Source organism: Anabrus simplex, chromosome 5, assembly GCF_040414725.1.
Source record: "Anabrus simplex isolate iqAnaSimp1 chromosome 5, ASM4041472v1, whole genome shotgun sequence".
Taxonomy (NCBI): Eukaryota; Metazoa; Arthropoda; class Insecta; order Orthoptera; family Tettigoniidae; genus Anabrus; species Anabrus simplex.
This window is the reverse complement of record NC_090269.1, coordinates 75433946-75454390: the sequence shown is the minus strand read 5'-3', so window position 1 is coordinate 75454390 and position 20445 is coordinate 75433946. Positions and strand designations below refer to the sequence as shown.

Sequence of the window (20445 nt, the reverse complement as noted above, 5' to 3'; positions counted from 1 at the left end):
TACTAGGAAGTTGGAACTTCTGACGTATACTAGGAATAGCGGAAACGTTTGAAGGTCTTTATGGATTAGTTTACTTAACTTTTATTGCAACAGTAGACTGCAATTCATAATTTATCAAGTATCACTTCAAAGCATGATTCAGCTGTTTCAGTACTGCGCAAGATTCGCATTGTGCCTTAAGAAATATATATCTGCTGAATATAAGATAAGCAAAATTTCTTCACGTTACGGATACTCTGTCGAAACACCGGATTCCGCAAGATCACCGCAGTTTACCACATCCGCAGTATTAGATAATAATGGGTAACCACTTTGAGGTACACCATATTCTATTGACTGGTACGAAATAGAATTTAGATTGCTGCGTCTGCTATGCATGATGGTTACGGCAATATTCACATCTCTACACAAGGTGTTCCCAAACACGGGGGAAGTTAAACAGTGGGGGGTGGATAGTACACCTCAAAACGACACAAAATGTCCCTCTGAACTTATGCTTACAGTTGATCGGTTACAAGTTACAGGTAGTTCATCATTGCAGGAGTATATGATTACTAGAGCTCTGATTATATGTAATATAAAAATGAATACGTAGCTAAACTTGACAAAATATGTTATAAATAAAAATATGTAACTTAACATCCTAGCTTTATTTGATGTATTCTTGTACACAGAAAAGGAAATAAACCCGAAAAAAGTTAAAAGTGCAGTTGTTATACAACCTTTAATTTTCATTTGGGGGCGCAATTAATAACATTTTTTCCCCCAAATTTTCTGCGGTCATCGAATGCCTTCTGTCTGTTAGGATGTTCTTATATATAGAACAAGGCCTTTCACTTCACATGAAGTCACTGGCGCGTATTTCAAATAAGGAATGATACTGGAAGATACGTTCCCATTCTCAGGGAGTCGAACACAATACATTTGTCATACTTTTACATTGTGTCTTTCTCCGCAGTAGTAACGACATGTCATTGACCTACCCTTCACACTGTACCGTTATTTCTTAAGGGATGTACAAACCATCAACATAGCTAAGGGATGCGATTCTTTGACAGAATATTTCATTTTAAATTAATAATTATTATTTTCAGATATTACAGACGTACAGGCTTTTTAAACTATTTTCAAGTGTTTAATTCAGAAACTTAAATCGATTGTAAAATTAGTGAAGAAAGAATAATTGTGTTTTCTTTCAGATGCGCAATATCCTTCAAAATATTTAAAATATGTAATACTTATTAAAATATATAAAAATCATGTAACTTTAAACTTCTGAAATAATGATCTTTTTAGTGTGATTCGCCGACATTTTAGCTTTTCTTGTAGCTACATACATGAGAACAGAATATGTAATTACATATAATCCGGCCTCTACAAATTCAGACCAAATGAAACAGTCGCATCAATACACAGTGTACCCTCCTCTGGTGGCAATGCAAGTGTGTATTCGCGCATGCAAACGATCATAAATGTGCCGAATGACATCCTGCGAAAGACTGACCCAAACATCTTGCACCTTTTGATGCAATTTGGCAATGGTTCTTGCAGGGTCTGGAAAAAGCGTAACTTCCTATGCGTGTTCAGTTAGCGAGAGATCCGGTGATCTTGCTGGCCAGGGCAATTGTTGTACACCAGATAGAGAATGTTGCTGTATGTGGACGTGCATTGGCCTGCTGGAAAAGCACATCACCTTGCTGTCGAAAAAGTGACATTAGCATGGGAACAACAACGCGTGCAATGTAGCGAGCACTGGTTACGTTACCCTGCAGAAACACAAACTGTGATCGTGAGTTGTATCTGATGCCCCCCACACCATGAAGCCTGGGGTGGGACCTGGGTGTCGCAGGTGAATGCACTCTGAAATAGGCCGCTCACCAGTTCTACGCCGTACACACGTACGTCCATCACTCGCATACCGACAGAACCTACTCTCGTCACTGAAGACAACAGAGCGCTATTCCACCCTCCAGTCGACTCTTTCACGACACCAGAGTAGCCGTGCTTGGCGGTGTCGTGGTGTCAGTGGTAGCCTGGCCTGAGGCACATGTGGCTGTAATCCTGCTGGCAAGGGTCCTTGGTGACACAGCAGGTGCAGCATGTGACCGTTCGTTCCTGGATGATGTTTTGTCGGCCACAGCTGTTCGCACAATACGTCATTCTTGACGTGCTTTTGTTCTACTCGGACGTCGGGAGACTGGTCTACGTGTGTGGGAATGTTCCACAGACCACTGCTGAAAGCAGCGTCACACCACCGATACATTGTGCCCAACATGTGCAGCGATCCGTTAATACGTCAATCCAGATTCCAGCAGGCCCACAATGCGACCCCGTTCAAATGTCTGCAGTTGTTTAACAGGACCACGCACTCGTCGGCGGGGGATGGTTGTACCCTAGAATGAATGTTGCAGACACTCTTCACCTCTGACCCCAGCACAGTTACTGCCTGCAGAGTCAAAACAGCGTGCGTACGGACAGGCCTCCTAAGCGCCATCTGATCGCCGTGACAAACGAATCACTAACACACAACCCCTCAGTATGCATGTATTATACCCCAGTGCCACTGAACACAGTCCTTGAAGATGTTGCATTTTTTTTCCGGCAGTGTACTTTCCATCTTTGTACGGGAAGTAGCCTATTGGTAATAGCCTTACCTGACACATCCCATGTCGAGTAGCTGCCACCGTGTTGGTGTACCAGTGGGGAATTTTGCGTTCTAATACAAGAAGTGCTCAAAATCTCCACCATACACATAAACACATCGCTTCATTGATTGTTCGGACGCATTAGAACACTCCAGGCACTGCACGTATTCGATGACAATCTTGTTCCACACGCTGGCAAAGTGCTGCAATGTCCGTAACAGCATGCCTGACTCAAAATTTAATTCTGAATACGAACAACTCCCTCCCCCCCCCCCCCCATTAGAGCTAATAATTAGGGTTGGCAAGTAATTGAGTAAAAGTAAGCGGTTTGCTTGTAACGATTCATCATCATCATCATCATCTGTTTACCCTCCAGGTTCGGTTTTTCCCTCGGACTTAGCGAGGGATCCCACCTCTACCGCTTCAAGGGCAGTGTCCTGGAGCTTCAGACTCTTGGTCGGGGGATACAACTGGGGAGTATGACCAGTACCTCGCCCAGGCGGCCTCACCTGCTATGCTGAACAGGGGCCTTGTGGAGGGATGGGAAGATTGGAAGGGATAGGCAAGGAAGAGGGAAGGAAGCGGCCGTGGCCTTAAGTTAGGTGCCATCCCGGCATTCGCCTGGAGGAGAAGTGGGAAACCACGGAAAACCACTTCCAGGATGGCTGAGGTGGGAATTGAACCCACCTCTACTCAGTTGACCTCCCGAGACTGAGTGGACCCCGTTCCAGCCCTCGTACCGCTTTTCAAATTTCGTGGCAGAGCCGGGAATCGAACCCGGGCCTCCGGGGGTGGCAGCTAATCGCGCTAACCACTACACCACAGAGGCGGACCTTGTAACGATTACATTCTTAATTGTTTACTTGTAATCGTTACATTTTACAAAAAAAAAGTAATATTTCTTTCTTTCTTAATCTGTTTACCCTCCAGGGTTGGTTTTTCTCTCGGACTCAGCGAGGGATCCCACTTCTACCGCCTCAAGGGCAGTGTCCTGGATTCCGTGAGATCTCCGAAGTTAAGCAACATTGGGCGTGGTCAAGATTTGGATGGGTTGCCACGCGCTGTTGGTGGGGGTAAGGGAATGGAGGCGCGGAAAGGAACTGGCCACCCTACCGTACGTAAACTGCGGCTCAGGCACACCTCTGCGGAGGTTCGGACCTGCCTTAGGGCACAATACACTCTCTTACCTTACCTTCGTTGTGTTAGTCCACTCGGAAGACTGCTGTACTGGAGCGACAACTGAGTCGCTGGCTACCTTGTTGATCTTTTGGGGATATCGCAAGTAGGGAGAAATGAGAATGATTGCGATTACGGAATGGTGGTGCAGAAAGATGTTCATATTGCCTATTTATCTCATGGCTCCAATGACCAGTCCTGTATGAGAATATCAAGAACTTCATCCTGGACGCGGTATCTTCGACAGTTGTTTGACATTCACGTTGCAACTCTGATACATAAAATAGGAGAACTTACGCCATTAATACCACCCATTTTTCTATGAGGAGACAGCGCAATAAGAATATCAAATTCCACGTGAATTTGTAGGTCGGGCGAAAATTACTCCAATATGCGCAATGACTGTCCTGTACCTCCCGTCTCCACAACACCGCTACTGACTACTGGTCTGAACACACTATAAGGGTACGTCCAAGCAGAGCCGGATTAACGGGGGGGCTAAAGGGGCTGCAGCCCCGGGCCCCGAGTGCCAAGGGGCCCCGGCCCTTGGCCGAACCTAAAATTGTTTAAAAAGGCTTGCTGCTCCACCTTCGTGGATGTATATGAATATTTACGCTCGCAAAATGTCGAACACGCACTCCTCCTTCCTTCTTATCAGCTGTGGGCGTTAATATTTCATCACTGCTAGAATCAGTTACCGTCCGAGATACGAATCCTCGCTACTTACGCACTGTAATTATGAGTGTTATGAAAGGTGCTGCTCATAGGGTCAGCCGTGCTGCAATAGTACTTTCTGACCCAGTGAGGAAAGCAATGGCAAACTACCTCACTCCTCATCTTGCCTAGTACGCCTCATTTTGGTGCTGCCATTGGTTTTTGGGGTTTCCTTATAACCGCATAACCTTTGGTGGTGCTATTTGAGGATCCGACCAGCCTCTGGGCTGATGACCTAACAGACAGACAGAATTATTGTAAAGGTTATTGTTGCCGAAAATTTAAATCTATCAGCTAGAGATGGGTAAGAGTAGTTCACCAGAAGGACTAGTGTCAGAACTGCTTAGTCCCTGAAATGAACAGTTCTTTGGGAGCAGTTCTTTTAGTTCCTACTCTTCTCCCTCAGTAACTTCGCTCGCTAGAATCCCAGGCGGCTGGGCTACCAACAAATGGTTCGTGACCAGCACGTGGGTATTTTATATCTGCTCGCGCTACGCACCACAGCAGCCGAATGCACCTTTAAAAATTAACAATCATGATTGTTTTAAAGGGCATAGCAATTAGGTTACTGGGAATAAAATTACTAATGGTTGGATTTTCAGTGCATTTTCTTTAAATATCTACAGGAACAATGTTACAATACCTCTGAAATTTGGCCATGATTCACAAAATACGATCACGAACCGTGGTATTAATTTCACATGCAAGTGGGGGTTTGGAAAAGGATTTGGAAGGAATCAGCCATGGTTTTTGAAGAAGGTACTGTTCTAGCATGTTCCTGGAGGGAAAAGGGAAAAGTACGGAAAACCCTTAGAGAATAGCCTTTGGGGAGATTCAAACTCACAGCGCCTCTCGAGTCCGGGTTACAAACAAGCAGTGCTTACTGTCATGCTACACCGGTCGGCGATAAACTATGAGTTCGATGATTCCACATTATTAATATTTTGATTATGAAACTTGGGCTATGATTTCAAACTCTCTAAATATCACATTACGTGCGTTTCGATTAGGCCTATTTTATCTTAGAGTACTTTACATCACGAACACAAAAATGTAAAAAATTGTGTCGATACTTACATAAATTTAGGCCAAGTTTTATGATTTCCCTACTGGTGTTTCGTATTGCAATCAATCTATACAAGTAAATTTTCATTTCACTGGGAAGTTTCCTCAGCGCGCTCCTGTAGAAGAGTCTCGGGCCAACCTTCTGGTTAGTCTTACTCCAACTCCTACTCATAGTCCCATCACGTCCCGCTCAAATCGCATACAAGCCTCACATTGGTCGCTAGGACTAAAAGAACTACAGTTCCGTAGTTAGTCTCCCGACACGAAAATGTAAAAGATTATGTCGACAATTACGTAAATATACCGTACGCCAAGTGTTATGGTTTCGCAACTGGTATCACATATACAATCAATCTACACAAGTAAATTTACATTTCATTAGAAAGTTATCTCCGTGCACTCCTGTAGAAGAGTCACGGGCCAACCCAAGGATCATATAAGAGAAATAGATCCGTCACTCCTGTATAATAAAGATGACTGAGAAAACAGGTCATGGAAGCTACAGTGGCCACTTTCTCTCTGCCAACATAAGGCAATAAATCCCACGATAGTACCTCGTAGTAAACACAATGATGATAGTTGTTGCTTTGTTAAAATTGTAATTGTGATATAGATAATGATTGTATTTCGGTAGGAAAGTTGTATCTAAAGCTTCTCTCGTGTCTTTTACTTGAAAAGTAAATTGCAATTACCGTATTTGTATGTTGGCAATACTGTTATAACGCTAGCTTGTATCGTTGTTTCACCGTTCGCATTTTAATGTAAATTTACATCTATTAAGTGATAAATGCAACATTGATTACTGAAAATGTTAATGCAATTCATATAAAACCCCAAAACGCCCATACTTGCCTAAATCTCGATCTAACATAACCTCATTCTTTCGTTCGTTGAACCCTTCCCACGACTTTTATGTATGGGAATGGACAACACGAGAAGGAAAGGATGAAAGTAAAACACAGCATAATGCACACAGTTTATATTTTGAATTTATTTATTCCAAACAGCAGGTAAGAAGCACAATCACACAGACGTTTACTCGCAACAGCTAGGTAGTTCAATGTGAAGTACGTTCATGATCATAATACTATTTCTTCACACTAAGAACGCGCATAATTATAATTTCACACCATACTCTCAAAAAACTGGATCAAAAATCTCGTCCAATGCGAAAGAATCTCAACAAATTTTCGTCTAACAAGCACTATTACATACCGTACGACCAAGGTCCCTTCGCGCGCAACGATAACGGTGTTGTGTTTTGAATTTGCTGTACCACGCAACTGAATGTGTAATGCCAACCTCTGCCTTCTAAATTAACCCTCTAAAAGAGAATTTTAGTTTTCATTAGTTGGCGGAGATCGATTGGCCCATCTCAGAACTGCTTCGGACGCTCCCTATGAAGTGTCACCCCCCTGGGCCAACCTTCTGGTTAGTCTTATTCCAACTCCTATTCCTAGTCCCGTCACGTCCCGCTCCGTAGCTAGTCCTTCCTTGAAGAATTACTCTTCCCGCCTCTCATTGGTCGGTTGGGACTAAAAGATCTACAGCTCTGTAGCTGTCCTCCCGACACGAAAATGTAAAAGATTATGTCGACACTAACATAAATAAACTGCAAGGTTTATTGTTTCATAACTGGTATCACATAATGAAAATAATTTTCATAAATAAAATTTACATTTCACTATTCATTGGCCAACCTTCTATTCTGGTTACAATAGTCTTACTCCTCACGGCCGACTGGATCCCTCGCTGCGCTGAGCTAGCTAAAGTAGGGCCCACGAGAGTTGAAGTCTGACGTTTAGCGCCACCGGCGAGAAAAAGTTGACTAACGCTGCTCGAAAATGGCCTGTTGCTATGGCAACGATAACAGAGTTGCAACATTTTAGGACGCTATCACCACGTGGGTTGGCTTGCTCTCAGTCACTTTTGTCATTCATATTCTGACTGATTTCTTTTCTCGATGAAGTATCGTCTTCTTATTGTGTTTATTATACCGTAGATAATTTTTTAATTGTACAGGTACCGTTAACAATCGGAGTTAAATAATAAAAAAAACATATCAATGTGGGTAGTGTTGTTATATTCTGTGATTAACATGTGCATTTGTTGAGGTTATTGTCAGAAACTGATGATTTTGTTAGTGATTATGAAATCTTTTATAAATATCGATAATGTCGTGTTCTGTCTTAAATGCTGGAATTATTAACACGAGCTTAGGAACCGGTTAAGGTAAACGAATTGTATTAGGCCTAGGCCTACATGTTTTATTAAACACTCAGCCTGTATGAAAGGGTGGTAGGCTGCAAATGGAGGTAACTATGACAACGCAGCGTACTTCGTAGTTACAGCTTTCGCCGCTCACCTGTCAGACTTCAACTCTCGTGGGCCCTACTATAGAGCGACGCATCAAGTCGGCCGTGTACTCCTACTCTTAGTTCCATCATGTCCCGCTCATATCGCATGCAAGCGTATCATTGGTCGGTTGGGACTTAAAGAACTACAACTCCGTAGCTAGCCCTTCCTTGAAGACTTACTCATCTCGAGGAGCAGTTCTTTAGGAGCAGTTCAGTCAGGAACGACACATCTCTACTATCAGCTTGCGAGTACGGGCAGAGGGGGAAGGGGGCAAGAGGTCTAGGAAGTGAGCGCGAGGGGACAGGGAAAGCATGGAGGAATGTGCATGCTATATTATATCTTTGCAACTTACAGTTCGCCTCTGACTATTGAACCATTCGTAAGTTACAACTGTAATGTTCTTCTAAAATGGATAGAAAACTTCCTAGTGCTGCCGACGAACGTAAGTTCTGTTTTGTATGTCGATTTGATAGTGATGATGAGACAAATGTAAAATATGTTTTGGCATTATGAAATATTAACATGAAAAATAGAGAAAAAATGTAGTCTATATCAACACTTCCATATTCATCAATTTAAGTGGAAGTCGTTCTAAAACGACTTCAGTGTGCTAGCCTTACGTGATGATACGAAGAAGGGGCCCCACATTTTTAAATAGCCCAGGGCCCCCAAACACCTTAATCCGGCACTGCGTCCAAGATGCACGCTGGTTTTCTGAGTCAGACAGTCGGCGCCGAGTCGGCGTAAGTACATCCTTTATTGCTAAGCGGGACTGGACATAATGCACCTGCGCGCAGCAAGCCTGCGCACTGGTAGTCTGACTCAGATGTTTACCGGAATGATTAGTTCATTCTGGTTTCAGACAACCTGCCGCAGGCTGTTGATTTTCGTGTTGAGTGTGTTTGCCATTTTGTTAACGATGGATATTGAGTATTTGATTTCAAAAGTTCAACTTAATTCCCCGATATGGGATAAGCGAATTAAAGATCATTCCAATCGTCGATGACTGCTGGAGAGAGATTTCTGTAGTAACTGTGGAAAAAAGGTGTTTGTACTCCCCGTAAATAGATCTTAATTCATTAATTGGATGTATATCACTTCTCATTCGTTTCAACTTGGTTGTAACATTGTCACTTAGCAGCAATGCAGCTGCAACCTGTTCTTATGTTAGTTCCGTGCTACACTGATCAGTTGTATCTCATATCTTTTCTTTTGTGGCAGCTCTGTCTGCGCTGACAACCAGCTTTCATAATGGCCACATCCCACCTGCCACCAGCGCCGACTGTCTGACTCAGAAAACCAGCGTGACTTGGACGTACCCTAAAGTTTGACTCGGTATTTTAATTGTAGAACCGAGCTCGATAGCTGCGGCCAGTATCCAGTATTCGGGAGATAGTAGGTTCGAACCCCACTGTCGGCAGCCCTGAAGATGGTTTTCCGTTGTTTCCCATTTTCACACCAGGCAAATGCTGGGGATGTACCCACGACCGCTTCCTTCCCACTCCTAGCCCTTTCCTGTTCCATCGTCGCCATAAGACATATCTGTGTCGGTGCGACGTAAAGCAAAAAAAAAAAAAAAAAAAAAATTGTAGAGAGCATGTCTACATTGCGTGCTCAGCAGGTTTCCAAGGTCATTTTTGATACCACTTTCCCGTTTGCCTTGCACGGTGGAAGTTGTTACTTCGGCCAAAGAATAGTCCTCTGTTTCACCTGATAAGGCAAAACAGTTGAATACATCCTTGAACTAGAGACCGTGACCTTAAACCTACAGGTACCTGTAGGTTGAAGATGACTTTCTTACTAGATGGATATATGGAAGGAATTTACCTTATCTTCAGCTAGTTTTGGGGGAGTCTCACTTATCAGATTACGAGTCTGTAGAATAGACAGATAAACAAGTAGGTGATCTCCTTACCTGGAAATGTCACTTACCCAGTGATTATATTTGTGATGCAAAATCCGAATAGAGTGCCACTCAGTGCTTCATGAAACTTGTTTACTTCATCCTCATACTCTTTGCTTTTTGCATAATATTCTTAAAACTTCTCAACCAGCCTATCTCCGTGATCACATCAAGCTCCTCTCCACAGACCATAACAAAAATACCCGATCCTGCAGCACCATGTGTTTATCCCTTCCTGTACACAGAACAGCAATCTACACGAAATCATTCCCCGTCAGATGCATGTCCAGCAGCTCAGCTTTTAAATATGTCTGTGTCGAAATACTAGGTAAACATGCATGAATCATCAAGTTATGATCTGAAAACACATCCTCCTACCACCTCTTCATCATTATTTCCCTCTTCCTTTCACATATCTTCTTCTTCTTCTTACTCCTTCTCTTCACCTCACAATTGAAGGTGATATCTCGGTACACTGCAGAAATGTATATATTTTATAAACTTTATCTTAAGTAGTAGTACTCATTATTAATCTATTTCAATGCACTTTACGTACGATATGTAGCCTATTATATAAATGATGTGATTTGTTTTTGTGTGTGATTCATTTTATTAATACTATTACTGTGATTATTGTTAATATTGTTATCATATTATTGTCATCAGTAGTTATTAATAGTGTTCTAGGTTAGGACTGGTTAGGTGTAAGAAAGGGAGTACATCCCTAACTTTGCCAGAATAAAAACATATTATTATTATTATTATTATTATTATTATTATTATTATTATTATTATTCTTTCTCACATGGTGAATATACTGAGACAGTTCTCATCCTAGTTCTTCCAGCCGGTAAATACAGCCGCATCATTCGTTCATTTACGTGCCTAACAGAATAATATGTTGCGTGCCGCGGTGTTCCTGTTGATCAATCCTTCCCCGTCCGACTCGTTGGCTGAACGGTCAGCGTACTGGCCTTCGGTTCAGAGGGTCCCGGGCTCGATTCTCGACCGGGTCGGGGATTTTAACCTTAATTGGTTAATTCCTACGGCACGGGGTCTGGGTGTATGTGTTGTCTTCATCATAATTTCATCCTCATTACGACGCGCAGGTCGCCTACGGGTGTCAATATAGAAAGACCTACACCTGGCGAGCCGAACCCGCCCTGGGATATCCCGGCGCCAAAAGCCATACGACATTTCATTTCAATCCTATCTCACACCCTGCCCACCCCTTTTTAACACCTGTTAAGAGCACCTTATATACACCATCTTTACCCGATCATCATTAACTCCCCTTTGCTGATTCAGACAGCTCTGTTTTCTTTAATAATCCGCTTTAATATTGATAGCAACTCATCGAGTTCCACTTCATTCGCCAAGTTGGTTTCAAGGGGTCCCTGGCCTATCAAATGGAAGCAAGACTCCGTCATACCCATCTGTCAATCAATCACTATCAATCAATCACTACTGATCTGCATTTAGGGCAGTCGCCCAGGTGGCAGATTCCCTATCTGTTGTTTTCCTAGCCTTTTCTTAAACGATTCGAAAGAAATTGGAAATTTATTGAACATCTCCCTTGGTAAGTTATTCCAATCCCTAACTCCCATTCCTATAAACGAATATTTGCCCCAATTTGTCCTCTTGAATTCCAACTTTATCTTCATATTGTGATCTTTCCTACTTTTAAAGACACCATCCAAATTTATTCGTCTACTGATGTCCTCCCACGCCATCTCTCCACTGACAGCTCGGAACATACCACTTAGTCGAGCAGCTCGTGTCCTTTCTCCCAAGTCTTCCCAGCCCAAACTTTGCAACATTTTTGTAACACTACTCTTTTGTCGGAAATCGCCCAGAACAAATCGAGCTGCTTTTCTTTGTATTTTTTCCAGTTCCTGAATCAAGTAATCCTGGTAAGGGTCCCATACACTGGAATCATACTCAAGTTGAGGTCTCACCAGAGACAAATATGCTCTCTCCTTTACATCCTTACTACAACCCCTAAATACTCTCATAACCATGTGCAGAGATCTGTACCCTTTATTTACAATCATATTTATGTGATTACCCCAATGAAGATCTTTCATTATATTAATACCTAGGTATTAACAATTATCCCCAAAGGGAACTTTCACCCCGTCGACGCAGTAATTAAAACTGAGAGGACTTTTCCTATTTGTGAAACTCACAACCTGACTTTTATCCCCGTTTATCATCATACCATTGCCTACTGTCCATCTCACAACACTATCGAGGTCACCCTGCAGCCGCTCACAATCTTGTAACTTATTTATTACTCTGTACAGAATAACATCATCTGCAAGAAGCCTTATCTCTGATTCCACTTCTTTACACATATCATTGATATACATAAGAAAACATAAAGGTCTGTTCAAGGTTTGCTTAAAACATTTTGAACTCGGTAAATTTCTGTGAAGTAAGACGCTACACTATGTACACATAATCCCAGTGAGAATTTCTGCTGCTACGGTTAACGAACCACCGGTAGATTGTGTAGTCCTGGTTGGCTGAGCACAAGGAGGGCCACGCATCATTATCCAGAATATGTCCGACATTCCCACTCCTATTCTATAGCAACTGATATCCCGACTCTCGGGACAACCTAATAGGCAATTCAAACGTTGCCTATGGTTAACGAGCTAGAAAGTGACTGCAGTAACCCATACCACGATTCAACTTGAAAGTTGTGAGAATGATTGCTGGTACAAACAGGGGAGTGCAATGGGAAGAGGGTACTTGAAATTAGGAGTAAAAGCTAAGTTGGGAATAAATTAGATGGATGAAACTGTATGTATAAATCGACTTTGGTGGTGAGGTCATGTGAGGCGAATGGAGGAGGATAGATCACCTTAGAGAATAATTTACTTACAAGTTGCTTTACGTCGCACCGACACAGATAGGTCTTATGGCAACGATGGGACAGGAAAGGGCTAGGAGTAGGAAGGAAGCGGCCGTGGCCTTAATTAAGGTGCATGGTGTGAAAATGAAAAACCACGAGAAACCATCCTCAGGGCTGCTGACAGTGGGGTTCGAACCTATCTCCCGAATACTGGATACTGGCCGCACTTAAGCGACTGCAGCTATCGAGCTCGGTTAAGAGAGTAATAGACTCGGTTAAAGAGGGTAAGAGAAGTAGAGGGAGACCCCGGAGACAATGCTTAGACTCAATTTTTAATGATTTAATGAAAGGTTATTTGGGAATAAACGAGGCCACAGACCTAGTTGCAAATTGAGAATAGTACAAGCGCTTAGTTAATATACCGGGGGGCTTGAAGACTGAACGCTGTAAGGCGTAACAGTATAAAATGAAGATTTATGTATGTATCTACGTAAAATCTGAATGTAATACCTAATCTATGTACATAAAATATCTAATATAACTGCATAATACACTAAAGAAAGGCATATGTTTGCCTCCAAAACGATATAATGAAGCAATATCTACGTAGTACATTAAACCCATTAAGGTGGTTACATTCGCAACTTGAAAACCTAGAAAACCTACATTATACAAATTTAATATAAGTTAGAAACTCCCTACATTCAATTCAAAAATAGTTATGGCCCGACCCTAAACTTGACGTGCTAAGGGGAACGCTGTCATCTACCCTCGCCACTAGATTATTCTAGAATTCACATGTTAGGATAAAGAAGCCGCCTACCTTGGATGTTGCCCCAGCACACCAGCTGCCTTACGCGAGGAGGGAACCTCATTTGTTGATGCACCAGTCAATATAGTCTCTGGGAGACATGTGACTGTACCGGACGAATTGGCCGTGTGGTTCGGGGCGTGCAGCTGTGAGTTTGCATTCGGGAGATAGTGGGTTCGAACCCCACTGTCGGCAGCCCTGAAGATGGTTTTCCGTGGTTTCCCACTTTCACACCAGGCAAATGCGGGGGTTGTTCCTTAATTAAGGCTTCCTTCCCACTCCTCGCCCTTTCCTAGCCAATCGTCGCCATAAGACCTATCTGTATTGGTGCGTTGTAAAAACAAATTGTAAAAAAAGTTGCATGTGACTGCCTTATTTACAATGGCAAGCTAGACTTTGATTGATTAATTAATACAATAGGAGCAACTCTTAAAACAAATACAGTAGAGACAATACGCGGCACTTTCGGATTTAGCCTTGTTAAAATGGGAGACAAGTCGCAAGTGGCGCTCTTAGTGGTGTGACCTGAAAATTAGCGCTAAATTCAAATAACAATGGAAATGTATATGCAGAAATGGATAAATAAATTACATCTAGAAAGAAAGTGTTACTAAGATATTAACTTCAAAGTTGCTAAAGCAATTCTGGATAAATGAATGAAGAATTATTTAACAGGTTATTATTGGAAGAATGAAATTAGACATATAACCAAGATGTGAAATAGACTGCTGTGAAAGGGTTTGATCTTTCATTTATGCTTTACCTTTTTAGTTTTAACATTCCTGCCTGAACGTTCACGGCTAGATTTGTCTTTTTTTCTCATTTAAAAGCATTGTAACATCACATTAAAACGCTTGTCAACAAAAATATCGGCACATTCCTTACACACATGATTCAATGTATTTACATTTAAGAGCTGGACAATTTTCCTTTTAACTTGAAGCCTACTAACAGAAAGAAAATCTATAAATTTAGCCTCAAAAACATTCAAACTTTCCCTATTAGCAATACTTGCCATAATGCCATTACATTAGGGTAAAGCAAATTTGCATCATCATATTGTTTCAACAAAATATGTACATTTCTTAAATCACCCATATTTTCTTCAGTGCTTGACAACGCATTACGGCATTCCAAATGGGGTAACTTGGAACACAACCAGCCACACACATATGCATATGTATTTTCCTGAATTAAGTCAAACCCACAGATCACACCTACAACAACACATCGGTATTGAAGGTTAACTGCTGCACTATACAATAAAATAAGCCGGTTAAAATGTGGGTCGCGCAGGTCAGAAGTTTAGGAAGTACTATAAAAATCTCTTTGTAACTGGAAGAATATATGTGTAACCACAATATTTACTTACATTTTATTGTCACGGGGGAAACGGAAGAAAGACCGCGAATCCTTCTGCACTTCATAGTTATTGCAGCCAAACACAGCGCATATCTTTCCACTCATATTGAGAGGAGATATAAAGGAATGACACACCCTACTATTTACTTATGTCAACTTAATTCAAACGCATAAATAACGCCAGAAACTTCACAAACAAATACACGTGCTCTTATGACAGAATCAGTAACTCTCAGGTCACTCCGCTAGAGAGAGAGAGAGAGAGAGCTCTAATCGCTGTCCCTCGATATCTCGCAGTGTCGCGTATTGTCTCTACTGTATTTCCTTAAAATGAACAAAGAATAGCAAGTACCAACCCCCGACCATAACAATTCTCCTTAAAGATAACTATAACAGAATGTTCAAACAGCAGCTCTTAGGTGGCACCCCTAACCAAGAAGGAGATATGTGAGCAGGCTTCAGAACTGCATATTAACACAAATTTCAGTGTATCTCCACAAGAAGTCACAAATATCTAGGTGCTTAAAGTACTGTCTAACTCTAAGGAGAGGCCCTGTCATGTTACAACAACAACAACAACAACAACAACAACAACAACAACAACAACAACAATTATTATTATTATTTTAATAATAAATAATAATAATAATAATAATAACAATAATCTTTCTTCAGCTTATCCCAGGTAATTCCTTGTCGCTGGAGCCACCCACGCTCAATCTAGTTTTAGCTGGAAATTTAAAAGTTATTAGATAATTCTTCCCACTAAAAATCAACTTGGTTCTACACCTAACTTCCTGTTAGATTTTCATTGTACCTTACGATGTTCTACTTTTTCAGACTTCTGTACGATATCTCGTCGCTGCGGTATGCTATGGGGTGTAGCGATGGTCACCCTTTTGCTGGTCTTGAGTCTCACCATAGTGCTATCAATCGTTTTGAGAGGTAAGCCAATTATTATTATTTTGCTACAGCTGATAATAGCAGCGTGGTTGGTTAGTCTTTCTATTTCATTTTCCAAGATAATGTGTTCGATTCCGGCTGTGATCAATGGAAATAGTGTGTGTTTAAATGTGACAACTTTAATGATCATTTTTTCATTGTCTCCTGTACTGCTTTTACTGTTCATAAATTATATTTTCCAAAGTAGAAGTAAGATTTATTAAAAAATAAATCATCTGTTCACCAGCGAGGGAGACCATAATGGTCCAGAATACATAACTTACAGTAGACTTATATACTGTAATAATGAAATAAATTCTTTTTTCTGGAACATTCTTCGAAAGGAGATTACGATTTCAGGTATAAATGCAACTGTATAATTTGCAGGGAATCTCTCATAATCTGTAATAAGATTTTCTCTATGTCGGGAGGAATTTTTAATTGTGAAGGATAGGGGCTGTGTTTTTCGGCAGGGTACCTCTGGATCCAAACAGGAGGCCTCTGACAACCCATTGACGAACAGGAATATTATATTTGGTTGTAGATATGGCAGATATGGCGTATAAACTGCTTGTTTTACCAGATTAACACCCTGAGCCTGTTGCAGGTCCCTTACGAAGGGAATGGTAGGATCTAACACAATCCCTTTATACTCTTCCTTATGGCTATGATGTCCGTTCTTCTCTTTGAGTCGTTACCGAGGCGCAGTGAACTTCTTCGTGCACCTCCCATCCTCGCTACCTCGGGCCTTGAGCAATTGATGTTCTTAATAGATGGTGACGATGTAACAATCCTAATAACTTCTGCAGAATCCTGGCACACGTCCAAGCGTTTCTGTCTCGTTGCAACCTTTTTGGGCGGCTGAATTACAGTTACCTGAGAAATATTTGACTGAATTACGAATTTATTTTTCGACCAGTAAACAGTAAAATGACGGTTACAATTAGAATTATTTCACAGAATGCCGATCTTAAGAAAATCACCGACTTCCTTTCGTACGGCCTGGTGCAGGTCTTTTGATTTGACTCCCGTAGGCGACCTGCGCGTCTTATGAGGATGAAATGATGATGAACACGACATATACACCCAGTCCCCGTGCTAGGAGAATTAACCAATTATGGTTAAAATTCCCGACCCTGTCAGGAATCGAACCCGGGACCCTTGTGACCAAAGGCCAGCACCCTAACCATTTAGCCATGGAGCCGAACTTATGTTAACTAAGAGACATTAAGTGGGTTTCATCACTAAGTGATACTAAACATGATACCTACTGTAATTTAGAACTTTCAAATAACTGTTTAGTTTGTGATTTTTAACCATTTCAAATAATTTGCCATTTACTTGAAAAAAATAATCTCTTATATTCTTTATCCGTTTATCCATTTACCGTACAGGGTTGGTTCCCCCCCCCCCCCCCCTCCGGACTCAGCGAGAGATCCACCTCTACCGTCTCACGGGCAGTGTCATGGAGCGTGAGACATTTCATCGGGGATACAACTGGGAAGGAGGACAAGTACCTCGCCCAGGTGGCCTCGCCTGCTATGCCAAACATGGGCCTTATGGGGGATGGGATGATTGGAAGGCATAGAAAAGAAAGAGAGAAGGAAGCGGCCGTGGCCTTAAGTTAGGTACCATCCGGGCATTTGCCTGGAGAAGAAGTGGAAAATCACGGAAAACTTCCTTTAGACATGTCAGTAAAGGAGCATAAGCCGACACAATTCCTGTGGATTTGGGTGAATAGAAATCACAAGAAATCAATCAATCACAGGCGAAATGCAAACGGCAATTTTTTTCATTAGCCAGTGCCTGATATACTGCTGCCAATTACACCATATGTCGTCATCCTTCATGCGCTAATCCTTGCGCTACCTGCACGTGTTGAACGACTAGATATTTTAAACTCGTTTTTATTCTTTACGTATATGCCTAGTTGAAGTTCAGTGGAAATTAGAATCAGTCCAGCAGCAACAGTAAGGGTACGAGAAAACTAAGGTGACACTGGCTTGCAGAGAGCGTAGTGGAAAATAAAAAAACATCATGAGACGTTTTCTCAATTAAAAGAACGGAATTAGTCTTACCTATAAATACCTTAATAATGCAGAGGTGTTAAATGATTGTTACACAATTAATACAGCAAACAAGAAACTGAAGTTGATCCATTTTTCATTTTAATTTAGCAGAATCATATAACTGGAATGTGCAATATCTATCTATCTATCAATCAATCAATCAATCAATCAATCAATCAATCAATCAATCAATCAATCAATCAATCAATCAATCAATCAATCAATCAATCAATCAATCAATCAATCAATCAATCAATCAATCAATCAATCAATCAATCAATCAATCACCACTGATCTGCATTTAGGACAGTCGCCCAGGTGGTAGATTTCCTATTTGTTGTTTACCTAGTCTTTTCTGAAGATTGCAAGGAATTTGGAAATTTATTGAACATCTCCCTTGGTAAATTATTCCAATCCCTAACAACAGTGTTTGTCCCAGTTTGCCCTCTTGAATTCCAATGTTATCTTCCCTACTTTTAAAAACACCGCTCACACTTATTCGTTTACTAATGTCATTCACGCCGTCTCTCCACTGTTTGACTGTGGTAAAGCTAGACATAAATACTGTTCGTGTAGAAATTCTGATGGGCTCAGCTTCAGTAAAAACGCATTTTTATTCTAAAGATAAATTTGGAAATTCTGACACATCATTGGTTCTTACTTGGAGACAATTTCCTCTAAATTTACCCTGCTCTGTCACAAGCAACGAGGCACAGGGACAAACTATATCAAATTTTATATAGATTCTGGACGTATTTCTCCACTGCAATCTTTATCCATGGATAACAATGAGCCTATATCTCAAGAGTTCTCAGATCCATAAACGTCAAAGTACAACTACCACCTACAATTGCACTCAATATGACCCATAAGTGAATTTCATAATTCCTGTTACGATTCTATACAATTGACATGGAAAGTGTAACTTTTATTCCTAAGTTATTAACATGTTCCTTTCAATTTTCCAATTACGTTCTACATACTACTTTGACTGTCGAAGATTGGCTTACATACTAGTAGTATTATGAAAATATTGCTGAACGGAGTAAACAGAGAACGACATTTGCAATATTTTTTTAAGATAATTCTTTTACTAGATGCTCTAATGTTCACAGTTCATTCCTTTGTGTAGCCTCGTGTCAGAAAACTGCTACATACAAATTTGGGTTAAATAAATTAAATGAAAATAATCACCTATAGCAATTCTATTTTTAAGTCACTATTTCTGAGAAATTTAGCTAAAATTTTGTGAACACAGTGATGAAAAGGACGAAGTAAACTTGCCACGCGTATAGGAAGTGGAGTTTCGATTTTCATCAGTTTTGTGAACATCACAGTTCGTGCTGCACTGTACTTTGTACAAATAAATACAGTACCATACGGTTCTAGTCTGCCAAACATGGGGGAGGGGGTTGGGGGTGGTCATATTCGCACGCAAGGGAGTCGAGTACTTTAATACGATGAAGATGGTTGGCATATCATCCGTGTCCAAGTCTCATGCGTATTACTGATGTAAGTTGACGTCTGGTGAGATAATACTGGAGAACTATGGTTTTGTAGGTATATTCGTTTGAAGCTCAAAATAATATTGTCCTTTGTGAAGGTATCTTGCAGTTCATTCCACTGACCATTTCTCACGACCTTTCATACGAATAACAAAGATGATTCGGAGGTTGTACTTTGTTTGGCTAGGAGATTAGCTGTTTCGCTGTGTTCAGTACCGCCATGTCCCTTGATCTACAAAGAGTGAATTTGTATCCCTTGGAGTTCTACGTTTCTCACTAAGTGCAGAGTTTCAAATATGTATTTTGTTTGTCTTTATGGTCCATTCAGGGCGTTTCAAATATCGTTTTTTTTTTTTTTTTTTTGACAATTGGCTTTACGCCGCACCGACGCTGATAGGTCTTATGGCGACGATGGAATAGGATTGGGAAGGAAGCTGTCGTGGCCTTAATTTGCCTGGTGTGAAAATGGTAAACCTCGGAAAACCATATTCAGGGCTGCCGACAGTATGCAAGATCACAGCTGCGCGCCCCTAACCGCACGGCCAACTCGCTCGGTCAAACGTCGTAGAACGCTGAGGCAGTTGTCACGATGAGAATTTTCTCGTATAGTAAAGTTACTTGGATTATTTATACAATTTGTTTTACGTCGCACCGACACAGATAGGTCTTATGGCGACAATGGGACAGAAAAGGGCTAGGACTGGGAAAGAAGCGGCCGTGGACTTAATTAAGGTACAGCCCCAGCATTTTCCCGGTGTGAAAATGGGATACCACAGAAAACCATCTTCAGGGCTGCCGACGGTGGAGTTCAAAGCTTCGAACCTACTATCTCCCGAATACTGGCTGCTTGGGTTTACTAACAGCCGCTGTGTAGATAAAAGTTGGCTCAGCGAGGAGTTGTTTAGTACTCACTTGTCCAGTCTTGACTGCTGTGGCAATTTGCCAAGCCGTCACTGACCTCACTCGTAATGTGGCATTGACGTAATTCCCTAGATACAGTACCAGTAAACTTAGGTTGAATTTCCTTGTAACACG

At 41.4% G+C, this 20445-nt stretch overlaps 1 protein-coding gene across 5 annotated transcripts in view; it reads left to right on the top strand.

Moving 5' to 3' along the window:
- Positions 1 to 20445, top strand: part of LOC136874486 (melanization protease 1) — a 186204-nt gene that overhangs the window by 37877 nt on the left and 127882 nt on the right. For 4 of the 5 annotated variants that reach the window (XM_067148116.2, XM_067148114.2, XM_067148115.2 and 1 more), the window contains exon 2: positions 15735 to 15839. In XM_067148116.2, coding sequence (XP_067004217.2) covers positions 15735 to 15839 — 105 coding nt within the window. Of the gene's footprint in view, positions 1 to 8306; positions 8401 to 15734; positions 15840 to 20445 lie in introns of those variants that run through there. The other variant, XM_067148117.2, reaches the window with a different exon arrangement.